The 13,600-nt window shown below is 37.8% G+C and overlaps 2 protein-coding genes across 2 annotated transcripts; one reads left to right on the top strand and one right to left on the bottom strand.

Moving 5' to 3' along the window:
• Positions 1-638: 638 nt before the first annotated feature.
• On the bottom strand, positions 639-8,404 carry LOC113673278 (serine/threonine-protein kinase 16). Its single transcript, XM_027189663.2, has 10 exons — positions 8,197-8,404; positions 6,699-6,748; positions 6,394-6,429; positions 5,838-5,963; positions 5,547-5,696; positions 4,973-5,061; positions 4,239-4,295; positions 3,675-3,769; positions 2,519-2,585; positions 639-1,858 (listed from the first exon to the last, which is right to left on the bottom strand). Exons 1-10 carry the CDS (start codon positions 8,282-8,284, stop codon positions 1,696-1,698), a joined length of 921 nt encoding a protein of 306 aa, XP_027045464.2. The 5' UTR covers positions 8,285-8,404; the 3' UTR covers positions 639-1,695.
• Positions 8,405-10,563: 2,159 nt separating this feature from the next.
• Positions 10,564-13,411, top strand: LOC113673279 (uncharacterized). Its single transcript, XM_027189664.2, has 5 exons — positions 10,564-10,929; positions 11,051-11,222; positions 12,136-12,301; positions 12,747-12,798; positions 12,976-13,411. The coding sequence occupies exons 1-5, from the start codon at positions 10,806-10,808 to the stop codon at positions 13,026-13,028; spliced, it is 567 nt and encodes a 188-aa protein (XP_027045465.2). The 5' UTR covers positions 10,564-10,805; the 3' UTR covers positions 13,029-13,411.
• The last annotated feature ends 189 nt before the right edge of the window (positions 13,412-13,600 follow it).

Here is a 13,600-nt window from a genome sequence, read left to right on the forward strand (position 1 = left end):
TTTCTCGTGGCGATTCAATGGCCTGAATATAAAACTTGTACACTAACAAGTCATGAGTCCAGTTGTCCATCCCACGGAGTTTTGCACTGTTTTGTACAACACCTGGGTTTAGTTTGGCCCACAACGGCAGTTTAACTGTCTAATTGTGTCCTTTATAGCTTGTTTTGCCTCCCCGATTTTCCAGCAGTAAAGAAAGGGGTTCAGAGATGAGTTTAAGTAAATTGACGTCATGAAAACTTGGATTTGTGAAAAAGAATCCAGTATGATAGGAAGATACAAAACAAATAGTCCGAGCTGTACCCATGCAATGGCGCAAACTGTGTTCTTGTAACGTGCAATATTTAATTCAGTTGGCATGACGCCTCTAGAGGCCGAATGTTCTTGGAAAATATTGCCTCGTACAAGCGGCATTTAGTGGCGGAGATGAACGTTGACCTTGCTGTAAGAATAGGCCGAAACGAACAGAAGAACTATGGATAAAAAAAACAGCTGAAATTGGGCTAAAAAGGGTGATAGTGATAGAGTGAAAAATAGTTAGAAAGACTGATTAATGCCAGAAGCATGTTATGACTACTCGGATCCGCCTTAATGTAACAACAGGTTTGTATCTTAGACCCAACAACAGCGCGAGAAGTCTGTCCAGAATTACTGCAGTTGATGTAATTGAGGGCTCCACACATTCAAAGCTTTTGGATATCAGTTAATCTTTAAGTACAAGGTCTTAACCCTTCAACTCCCACGAGTGAACAAGACAGAATTTCTCCTAACATTATGAATACAATATCTAGCAAGCAAGTGATGAGAATAACTGTGTTGATCCGATAGAGAATTCTCCAAACGACCAACATAAGAATTTTGTGGGAGACATTAAAGGAGAATTACTAATAGGACCTTGGAGTGAATAGGTTAAAAATCTCATGTGTAGTGAAAAGGAGTTTATCTATAGTATCCTTAGTGGCCTTGTCACGCAACGCTTCCTCTCTGCGTGACAGACGGTGGCTGCGAGGGGAATAACGATTTGCATATCTTGAAAATGTAGGGGCTCTTATATTATTAATCTTGAATTATTTTCGATCTGTGTAATCCTTCTCCATCTTCAACATAGTTATTCACCTCTCCAGTTGATACTTGCCTCTATGAGTGTTTGCTAATTCCTATTTTACAACAATAATCGCCAATTGTCTTCACTCCTTCCCCTCCTCCCCCCAGAAAAAAACTCAAGATATCTTCATATTGCTGGCTAAATATTTCAAAACGAGTTCGAAATGGCAATAACAGCCTACTCTAAAGTTACGAAATTCGAAATTTCGGGTTCTGAGTACGTGCTAACGGTGGGTTTTAACGCACTTATTTGAGTGTCAAAAGTAATCCAGGACTGCTTTGGTTTTGCTTCACTTCGACTTGTGATTGGCCATGAAAACGCACGCCTATACTTTCAACCAATCAGATTCAAAACCTATACTAATTACGACCTTGTCATTCACATTTTCCCGCGCCTCAAGCAGTTCGCTTGTTTTCTCTTATTGACTCCGTATGATAATTTGTTTTGCTCTGTTCTCTGTTGTGATAACTTTGGTTTTGATTTTAAGACAATAAATCGAAATGTCTTCCTATAACTTGGGTTTTAGTGATACGATTCTCTAAGTAATTTGATCAAATAGTTATATGTCAGATTAAAAAAAGGTAAAGTCAATTTTACATTTGTATGGAAACACTTCTTCCGCCTTCAAAGCTAAAGACTGATGAGGCGGGAGCTAGGTTTTCTAGTCTGCGTAAAATCAATTGAAGCGTAGGTCTCTCTTGAGGATCCACTTTAAGCATACTTGTTATCAGACCATTTAGCTCCATTGAATAAACACTGAAAAACAAACATGAGATAAGTCAATTTCTACAAACTTCTTGAAGAGCACATGAAGTGGAGTGCTCAGGTTTCTTAAGAGCCAAACTAGCATCAGGTCTACAGGAATTTCAAACTTTGAGACAAAAGTAAAATGGGATCCCATCGGTTTTGCTTTACTATGCTCAGCGATTGGTCGAGAAAAATTCCGCCACCCTCAACATCTTCCCGCGGCTGAAGTTCACATTTAATCGCATCAGATTCGTATGAGTTCCTTGTTTGACTCTGTGGCACCCTAACAAGGGCTTAAAACTCTTTATATGTACTTTTAGCTATGCACCTCATTACAAAATCCCTCTCGTAAAAGAAAAAGTTGGATAGGAAACTTTCCTGTCCTCTCTCAGTTCCTTTGCAAAGAAGCTACCATTAAAGTTTCAGTCCCCTCATTTCAAAGAGAAATCCAGCAGTTTACATTTTAAGCCAAAATGTCTGGTGAACTACTAGCTCCCATGTCTGAAAAGGATGGAGCCCCATGAAATCTTCCAGATTAAAATTAAGTATGGCGGGAATAAGGAAAAAAACATGGCAATGTGAAGTTTACAGATTGATTGTCTAAATGTTGGCAACTATGAAGCACACAAGAGCATAAGCTTGTTATAGAAAACTCGACAAGAAACTTACCTGTTACTTGGAATTTGAATATTACCACTATTTGCAGAGAGTGCTGAGCCATCACAAGGGCTTTGACCTGATTTAAAACAAAAACCATGAAAAATGCTGAACATAATTTTATGGAGATCCTCATCTGTTGCGTAGGGAATCAAAGACTACCTGTGAGTAATTCCCTGGTACAGGACCAGAGACATTAAACATTTTTGAGATACAGTAAAAACCCACATATAAGAACCTAGTTATTTAAAAACCTACAGGCTGAAATTTTGCATTTTAATACCCAAATATATAAGAACCTATTCAGCCTGACAAAGAAAAATAGGTTTTTATATAAAAAAAAAAAACACTCCAGATTTGATGTTCAAATTCTGGATTTCAATTGTGAAAATTTTTGTAGTGTACTGCTTTTTAGTTTTACCAATAAAATATTATTCCTTCCATAAAACTTTGCTGTAGTTACAAATACAGTCACAAATACTGTACAGTACATTTAAAAGTCAAAACAGTTTTTTGATACATGATACAGGACTTGTTTCGACAACAAGGCTTGACATTTTTGTAAATGCTTTACAACTATAGCATATTAGTACTTTTGTAGTTCCCCGAATCCTATCACTATTAATAGTAACTTTTGCAAATAAGAACCTACTAAGAACCTAATCAGCCTGTTATTGGAAAAAATACCCCAAAACATAAGAACCTGTTCAGCCTGAACTCCACAATTCTAGGTACTTATATAGTATTACAGGTTTTTACTGTAGACCATGTGTTCTGATAAACTTTTAGGGTGTCATCACATCCTGTACCTTAAGTACTGGGAATAAGTGAGTAGGCTAGCTGATGTCTATTCTTATGTTTGCCATATTTAATGACATTCTATTTCTCTGTGATTTTGACACTTCTCTATTAAAAATATTTAAAGTATTCACCATTGAACAAATGGCACTGTTATTCTGTTATATCATCTTCATTGTGACATTGCTGTTCTTATGCTGTGATTACCATGCTCTGAGTAACCAACAAGTTAAACATACAAAATCAATGATTACTACTGACATATAAAAACCCAGTTCTACCGCCTCCAGTCAGACAAAAAAAATTGCCATATACCCTTTGTAATTTCAGTTTCTGCTGCAATTTCAATCAATTTAAAGAAAAATCTCACCATAAGCCATGGCAAACAGAGTACAACCCAAAGACCAAACGTCACTTCTCTCATCAATTTCACAGTCTGAAGGAACTTCAAACAGTTCTGGAGCCCTGCAAGTCAGTACAGATAACATTACTTACTGACATCAGACCTTCAATAAGGGAGGGGAATCCTACTTTCCTACTCTAGATAGATACAAAAACAAAGTACACTAAAATAAAACTGTTCGTATCTAATGCTATACTGCAGTTTGACAAAATTTTATCTTTAGAGACTCTTGCAACCCCCCCCCCCACAGGAAATCAGACATCAAGATGAATGCATAGGTGCATTGTTAATTCTCCCCTTCAGCTGCTACACATTTCTTTGTAAATAAGTTACGAGAGTTTGGTGTTAGATCAAGATAACAAATTTCTACATTTGAGTATTCTCATTACCTGCTTGCTGGATAGTGAATGAATATTGTAAGGAGAGGTTACTTCTGGGAGTTAAAGGATTAAGGCCTCCCCAGCATTTAAATTTTATAATATTAGTAGACAGTGTCTTCATGCTGTACAAAACTGAACACTTATTTCCCACCTGTATGCAGCGGTACATTCCTGTGCACACCTCTCTTGAAGGGCCAAGGCTTCCCTTCTGTAAGATAAAACATGGCATAATAAATTATTTTAAATACTTTGAACAAAAAAATAGAATTGAAAAAGGATTTAAAAAGTAACATCAGCTAGGTTTTATAGCATCCACCTCACAAGCCAGGTTTTTTTTTCAACCAGCCATTTCTGTACTGAAATGCGTCGGATGCTTCTTGTTTATCATTCAAACTGCATTGCAGTGAGGCAGCTATGAAAGCATGATTCACTACACTAACTGCAGCCAGTGTGCTTATCAAATACAGAAAATCCCTTGTCAAAAAACAAACAAACAAACAAAAACCCCCAACACATTAACCTAATTCACACTCAAAAATTATCTTAACTCCTTCCACCTGGTCTCTTCTCCACCCTCCAAAACACAAGATATTTTATATCAGTAGGCAAAATACAACTGTCAATGGTTTAGTGAAGCTGAAAGAGAGAGGCTGTTCCTAAAGAGGACTTTTGTATCTGACTGTGGCCAAACCATCAACAACCTCAGCTGACATCATTGTGTTAAAAAACAAATTAATTTATTTGACTCTGAAAGTGATCTCCACCCAGGTTGTCAAAACATCCCTTACTGCCTCTAACATCAGACTTTTCTGATCCTAGCCTCACCTGGACAATAATGATACGCTACTCTTTTGTTCAAATTAAAATCCATCACCTATTCCTTACCTTGAAGTAATGACACATCTTGCTCTGGAGACACTTCCAAGATCCATCAGTACCACAGTCATGTCAGGACCAATTAACAAATTATGAGGCTGAAAAAAGGGGATGTTACCAGTTAGTTAGCAGAGTCAAAAATCTTCTAAGGCACCATCATTGCCTACAAATGATGCATCTTCATGATTTACACATAAAAACCATCATTTGATTGTGGTGAGTTTACAACAATATTCTGGTCCCAGGTATAGGGGAACACAATGGATTAATGATCTGTGAACTTGACTCCACTGAATAAAAAAAGGCTGCGTTCCAGCCCTAGAAAGGGTCATTTTGCTGTGTTGCTGGAAAGATAATTAACTTCTGCTTTTTCTATCTCAACAGGGAATATTAAATCAAATGTACAACACCAGTCAACTGTCAAAGAAACATGAAAAAACGCTGGGGATAAACTCCTAGCATCTATCCAAGAGAACTAGCAATACTTTCAAGCCTTTCATGTCGCAGAATCTGAGATAAACAGCAGCTGTATGTAACTCAGTCTGGTGTGTAAACCATGATCTATAATACAGACTCTTCCTACCTTGATATCTCTGTGTGCCAGAGGTGGGTCTAAGCTATGAAAAGCAAGTATAGCTTCACAGAGTGACTTGAACATATGAAGAATATTTAACTCAGGGATGTGACCTCCTGCAAGCTGTGTGCGTTCAATCAAGTCTTGCACTGTTCCATTCTAGGAGACATTGAATAGTGTGAGAAGAATTATGTAATAAGACCCTTTTGTTTTTAATTGTTTAAAGCTATATTTACTGGCAGTTACTTGTAATTAATAAAACTGAGATTTGAATAAATGTAGCAGATGGAATGAAAATACCTTGTAGTAAGTCACAAGCATGCGTGCCTCTTTATATGTTCCTTTAGATACCACATCCACATCATGCAAGTCGAGGACACTTGGGTGAGAAACAGCTCTATGAGCATCTACCTCACGTTCAAATGCCTGTTGTGATCAGAACAAATAAAATCCCAGAACTAAACAAAAATGTTTATTAGCCATTTTCTTTACATGCCTTGTTATGAGTAAAAGCATGTGATTTGTCAGTCATATCCAAAGACACTTGAAGAAGTCTATAGAGTCTGAGTTGGGGTAAGTACAATCATTTTACATACATATAATTTTCCTGTATTGTTGTGGTCTTGTTCCACATTATATAATTCAGAATATATGCATCAAGGGTTTCTATAAAAGCCTATTAACAGTGGCCTACTGCCACCTATAAAACCTCTTAAGCTGGTGATACACCTGTGACTTTGTCTAGCAAAGAACTTTCCATTACAGCTTGTTAAAAAATGTCTAAATGTAAAATGAGATAATTTGTCTTACTGTCTGAAGAGTATTTCAAGTTATTTTTAAAGAAAATTGTATTCACCTCTTCTTGCTCAGGAAGATCAAGACGGATTCTTTTCTAAAGGGAAAGAATGGAAATGATCAAAAGATTGAAAATATATAAATTAATAAAGGAGACCACAAGGATCCCTCTCTTAGCAAGTTATTGAAATATGTTTGGGAGAGCATGGTGTCCTTGAAACCAAGCCAGAGAAAAACTGGGAGCAGAAATATCACAGGGATCTGCTATATTTCTACCTCTTCAGTCTCAAAAAAGCACAGATCTGTGTATCTGAAAGATAATTTTCACCACATGCAATGACAGTACTAAATCAAATTCAAACTTACCAGAGCAAACCATTCATTTCCACGATGAACTAAATTAACATAGGAGAAGGCTGGAAATAAAACATTGGAAGGTCCAGTTTAGAGCTGTATTTATAAATTTACCATCAAGATAATAGTACTGCTAATAATAATAGATTTAAAAAATGGAAAATTAATTGAAATTAAATGCTACATAGTTGGTTAGAAATAAGAATACTAAACCTTAAAGCCATGTTTACTCTCAACAGTTCTCTAATGGTTGAGAAAAATATTTGGGTTGTCAAGGGTAAGTGCCACAATATTGTGACTAGCCAAAGATGGAGTCTGAGAGAATATTGTACAATTCTAAGGACACTGACGAATCATGATAACAAATTGCAATGACTGATTGTAATACATGGATGTGTTATGATCATTTCATCACTTTTTCTTATCATGCATTGATGGGGAGAATCATTTTTTTAAATGTTTTCAATTCAAAACAATAATTGTTTTATTGTCAGGAGTAAAATTAGCAGGCAATCACAATAACTCCAGCAATCTTTTCACTCTTTGGATACCAATTTGAAAAAAGATTGACAAAACTAGAATTTAAGGTAGAAATAAGGTCATACCAATAAAAACAAATACATCATCGCCATCATTATGATTATTATTGTGACCATCACTCTTATCATTATTATTATTATTATCTTTTTCAATTAATTACTCAGAGGTCTCAATAAATTTTTCCATAGGTGGCTGAGAAGGTGTAATGGGCAGCTATGCATGGAAAAAGGGCTGTAAGGGCAAAACCCAAGAGCCAATTCGTAAACTAGACATTGGTAAGAGTTCTCGTAGGCAGCAGTAGACCCACGGTAAACTGCGTTATTGAAACCCCCGTTATTATTAATTGTTTTGTTGTGCTTCATTTTGTTTTTGTTTCTTTCGTTTTTGTTAGCACATTTTTGTTTACTTTTTAGTCGGCTGATTTATATTTAGTCATCTGGCTGTTTCTAGGAAAAATGTTTCACTCAGATCTCAGGATAATTTTACTCCAGTCCTTCGTTCAAAGTTAAGGTATTTTTTTCGATGATCTTTTACTTCCTACCTATGGATCTAATGAATACCTTCCTTGATTAAAATTTAACAGAAACATAACTTGGGCCTCATTAGCCAGTGAGCGTTCAGAGGATCGATCTCTGTCAGAAATTCGTAACTCTGCCGGTAAATTGATCGTCACATACAGTGTAATTCAGCTTCACAAAACAATACGACAGTTAGGGACAATTTCTCTGTCAGAAATTCCTAACTCTGCCGGTAAATTGATCGTCACATACAGTGTAATTCAGCTTCACAAAACAATACGACAGTTAGGGACAATTTCCTTCTTGGAGGCGATCACATCGACTTTCAAATTCTCGGTTCACAAACAGAGATTAGAAAAGTTGCCGAAGGAAGTTACAATATTGCAAACTCTGGCCTGGTACCAAATGCGTAAGCTTAACAGATGGCAGAGTGAATGCTCTAGTTAAGTTACCTCCTTCTCCAAGTTCTTTAACCACTCGGTATTTTTTCCCATTTACCGTCACTGATGGTCTGCAAAATGACGAGCATTTGTGACCCATTAATATCAGTATTTTGCTTGAAACAACTCGGATTGTTTGTGGGTTAACTTCCTGCAGTTCTTCGAAGTAGTGTGTATATTTGTGTTAATTAGTGACCAGTTCGTCCTCTATCAATTTTTTTTCTCCACTGACAGCTAAGTTTGCAGGCGCAGTTCCTAGGTAATGACAAATTGATATTTTTGGAGCCTTTAGCACGTAGAACTTTTAGATTTTCCTTGGCAAGGCATTTTGAATTGGAGTAGTTTAAAACTCTAAATAAAACTAGTGTCCAAAATTTTAAATCGGTCGTTAGCGTCAAAATCCAAAATGGGCCATAAATGTCCAAAATCCAAAGTCGTTCACTAGTGTCCTAAATCCAAAATCGGCCACTTGTATCCAAATTTAAAATCGGCCACTAGTGTCCAAAATTTAAAATCGGCCATTTAGTGTCCAAAATCCAAAATCGGCCACTGTTGTTAAAAATCCAAAGTTGGCCACTAGTGTACAAAATTGGTCACTGGTGTCCGGAATCCAAAATCGGCCTCTAGTGTGCAAAATTTAAATAAGGCTACTAGTGTCAAAACTGAAGAAACGGCCACAAGGTCCAAAATCCAAAAGGGGCCATGCCACAGGCTTCCAAAAAAAGAAACGGCCACTAACGTCCAAGATCCAAAATCTGCCAAGGCCAAAACACAAAATTGGCCACTACCATTCAAAATGATAAAGAGGCCACCAGTGTCCGAAATCCAAAATCGGACACCAGTGTCCGAAATCCAAAATCGGCCAATTGTGTCCGAAATCTTAAATCGGCCATTAGTGTCCAAAATCCAAAGTCGGCCACCAGTGTCCATATTCTAAAATCGGCCACTAGTGTCCCAAACGAAGAAACGACCAGTAACGTCTAAAATCCAAAATCGGCCACCAGTGTCCAAAATGAAAAAATACCCTCTTTCCTCCAGGCTCCACTTACGAATAATGATTAAACTATGCTTGGTTTAATTTTGCCTGTTAATCATAAATCATTTTCTAATGTCATTACATTTTAATTTTTGTGAGACTTTTGTTTCATACAACAACGCATTCAGCGTTTTAGGATATTCCATAATGTCGTGTTTAAGGATATTGCGCCCTCTACCACTCAACCATTTCATCTGCCATCGAAAAGGGTCACCCTGTTAACCTTGCTCGCTTAGCGGCTCTTTTGGGCATTAGTCGCTGATTCAAAAGGTAAAATGCTGTGTCCTCAGATGATAAAATTTGCTCAAAGCTTCCACGATGTGCAGATCACACCTATTCAGATATTCCGCAAAGAAAAGTTTTGTTTTCAATAACACGTCAAAATTATTTTGAGATGTCTATCAGCTGATTCAAACGTTAAAATGCTCTCTCTAACATGAAAAAAATTATTCTTTAAGTTTCCATATGCACCGATCACGTCCATTAAGATATTTCTGCAAGGAAATGTTTTGTCTTTAATCACGCACCATCCTGAAGTGATATTTATTGTCTTCTGTAGTGTCACGCAATAAATGAAAACTAATACTTTGGGTTGTTCAAGCACAAAAAAATTTATTTCGAAGGCATTCTTCTTTTTGTTAAGTGTATGCTGCGCCCAATAATCTTTGGTGCGAATTTCGAACCACGAACATACTCCGGAATAAACCATAAATGACATCGGGTCAAAATCGGGTGAAGTTCGGCATTGTATTGTTAGCATCAGTCACTCACTTCGATAACACATGTGGCTTCGCCTCCTAGATGGCAGTAGCCACAAAAAACCATCAGTCACGCATTCTATAGCCATCAGCGTACGCACTGGGACGGGAAAAATCTAACCTCGGGCGTAGTATAGGGGTATTCAACGGACAGTCACCTAGAGCCAAAATGGTGTGTAAGTGTACGGAAAAATTATAGGACATTTTAGCATGAGCATATATGATATATGAAATGACATTTAAAGTGTTTTCCGCGCAAGATGTAAATTTCAGTCAGCCTCCATATGGAATGAGTGTGGATGACTTATGTTTATTGTGAAACCGCATGTCAGCCTGCTTTATCCTGAACTGATCATGAGAATGCTACCATGCGATTTCGGTGAAATTTTGCGAGGACATGTTGTTTTCTTATACGATAGTTGCCAAAATGCTCTCGTGCTCGTTATCTATTTATTTCTTTTGTGCAATGATTGGACGGATCAAGAGAATAGAATTTTTATATTCCTTTTTCAACAGTCATTCCGCACGGAAGCTGACTGATATTTATATTTTGCGCAGGGAAACGTTCTGTGTCATTTTATGAATCAGGTACGCTCGAGAAATGTCCTTAATTTTCCGTGACACTTACACAGGGCAATCAGTCCTAGTTGCGTGTCCGCTGAATACCTTCATATACTGCGTTAATTTTGCCCCTTCGATTTCAAGCGCATGCAACGGCAGCTGTGGCGTCGTTTTTAGCGACTTTAAAGTGTTTATCAACAAAGGATATAGATCTCTCTTAAAACCAAGAGTGAAATGAATTAATTTGTAAAGAAAGAGCTTTCAACATGAAAGACACATCGGAAAACCATCCAACCTCACGGCAGTCTGCACGTCCAGAGACGACAACAAATCTCCGACCTAAAGGCACATCTTACTCTTCTCGCCATAGTCAGACACGACCTATAACGAGTAAGTATAAAGTTGATTTCCGTACACCTTTATACTCGATTCAATGTTTATTCGTTTGATTTGGTGGTGTAGTCATTGCAAAGAAGTCAATGATCATTTGTTTACTCTTTTCACTTTGCAGCTGACGTCGAGGAGACACCTTCGGCAGAAAGTCAGCGGCCGGGTGTGAGGCTGACATCACTTTCTGCCCTGTACCAGCCCGCTTTTAAGCCATATTCCTTCACTCACATGTACGACACAAAATACAACAGTGATTTTAAAGGCAGATATTGGCCGCCTCCTATGCCAAACAGGTAAAAATACTCGAGTATTTAACTACAGTGCCTGAGCTACTCTAAGTGGTTGTCATAGTAACGCGGACGAACGCTTGCCATATTTTGGCTGTAGCAACTTCCAAAGGGTAGTTTACAAGCTAAATTAAAGGTATTGTGTTAAAGAAAATAACACTAAAGCAAAGTGTTTTCAAATATTTCTACTTGACATGGAACAAATGGTCATGCTTTCGTCGTAACACATTGCAAACGTGAGAGTGATGCGAAACATTAAGGTCATTTCAGCGATTGAACAGCTTTATGGTTAACCTGAAAACCACCCCGGTTTGATGGCTTAGTTACTCAGATATCTTATAGATTAGTCTTTTATGATATGGGAGAGTAAAACCTTTTCTTGAAGCCTTTGCAATCGATCGTCTCATAGCTAAAGTAACACTGAAGTTCGTCGAAATATAATTTGTTTAGCCTTTGTTGTGCTGTACTATTCACAAATAATTTTATAAGGCGCGGTGATTCTACCTCGAACTGCTTGAACTAGAACCATTTCCTGCTAAAAGAAAAGTTAAGCCCACTCTCTTTCCCGAAGTACTAATCGGAAGGTTGTCGGTTCGACTCGTAGGGGGAGCACTCGGAGTTCTTTTTCTCCGAGTATGCCTGTGCACTGAATAATTTCGTATTTCAATCTCTTTCCCTGATCTCTCTCTTTCGGAGACTGAATCAATAGTTGAAAACATGGCAGCGCTCCGTTGTCCGAAAAATATGCTTCATTTATTTTGGGACGACCGAAGCGTACCTCAAATTATTTTGAACTTGTAGGCTCACTCGTTTGATTATTCTTTATGACAAGAGGAATATTTAAAAAGTTTACATTTACATAAAAAATTTGCTCTCCAATAGCTGCTATTAAATTGAATAGAGTTATTTCTTTTTTCAGGGTTTCTTCTGCCAACTACGCTCCAATCAACTACAGATTTGGCTCCACGACATACCAACGACACTTTCAACAGAGAAAACCCTTCCCTACTGCGTTTGTAATTCCATATTCTCGTCACAACAACCCCCAGCCAAACATGGTCAACTCTTATAACTGTCCGGATGGAGTAAGTTGCCAGCTTTTTTTTTTTTTTTATTAGCAGTAGGCGCCAGGAGGGATTTGAACGTGGCACAAATCTTGATGCTCGTGTCGTCTTCCAGTCGATTCTAATTCTTTTTGCAAATCCAACCCAATGCGTATCCGGTGCCAAGATAGAATACGAACCGTACCTCCTTTTTGGCGAAGGCGGCGCGCGAGTCAAATCTTGGCAAATCTTGCGCAAACTTCACCTCTTTTTTTTTTTGCTATTTTTTCGACTTGCGCGACGCCGAAAAGGAGGGACTGCTCGTTGTCCAAAGCCAAGAGGTAATCCTTTTAGTACACCTCATCAGGGACTCCATGTATGACTTACAGAATTGGAACACGTCGTGGTGGGAAGATGAAAGGGGCGGGGGAGAAAGTGGAAATGACCGACTTTCTGGCTCAATCTGATCTTACTCACATTTCGACAGGTGAAATGGATATGGAATCCTTCCACAGGAACTATTGGAAACGCTAATGGAGGTAGGCTTTAATTTTCAAGTGAACATGCCCTGTTTCGCCCACAACAGGTAGAATTACATCTTTGTAGAGCTCATTCGCTCGGAGTTTACCATGATACGCGCATGTAGTTCCGCTTTGGTTGTTATAATATCATTTTTAGACAGTTAAAACAGTTTCCTTCTTCATCTTCATTTTCAGGCGAGACACAAGGGAAAAACAGGCTGCGGAACCACAGATGGTATTCCAGATAACACAGAAACAAAAACAAATCAGCTTGAATGTTTTTGTTTTACATTTGAGACTGAAAGCAATTTCTTTGCTTCTGAGTTGAGATTTATCTTTTAAAAGAGGTGATATTTTCAAGGCATGCGATTTTTTCTGCCGTCTTTAATGGTAGGAAGATCTCAAAAACCTACCTGGATGCTAATAGCAGCTTCATACCAGTGTAGAATTAGATTTAAGGACATAAGCTCCCATTGAGGAACGTGAGATCGTTTTGCAAAATTTCCATATGAGATTTTCTGGGCCGGAATACACTAAACGACGTCAAAGTTCGTGCGGCAGTGCCTTAAGTAAAAAGAAATATAATTTGTAGATAAATTCAAATAAAATGCATATATATTTTTATTTTGTATTTACGCTTGATTTCTTTTTGTAACTTAATTGGTTCGTCCTCACGCTGACACATCTCCCTGCTGAAAAAAAAAATCGTAAAATGAAAGAAAGGAATGCGCAGTTGAACTTTAGACTCGTTACCAATACCTCTACTCCGCGTTCGTACTAAAGGTTTACGCGAACGTTGGAGGAGGAGGCTTTGAATCCG

The sequence above is a fragment of the Pocillopora damicornis genome, chromosome 13 (genome assembly GCF_964200805.1).
Source record: "Pocillopora damicornis chromosome 13, jaPocDami1.2, whole genome shotgun sequence".
In the NCBI taxonomy this organism is placed as follows: Eukaryota; Metazoa; Cnidaria; class Anthozoa; order Scleractinia; family Pocilloporidae; genus Pocillopora; species Pocillopora damicornis.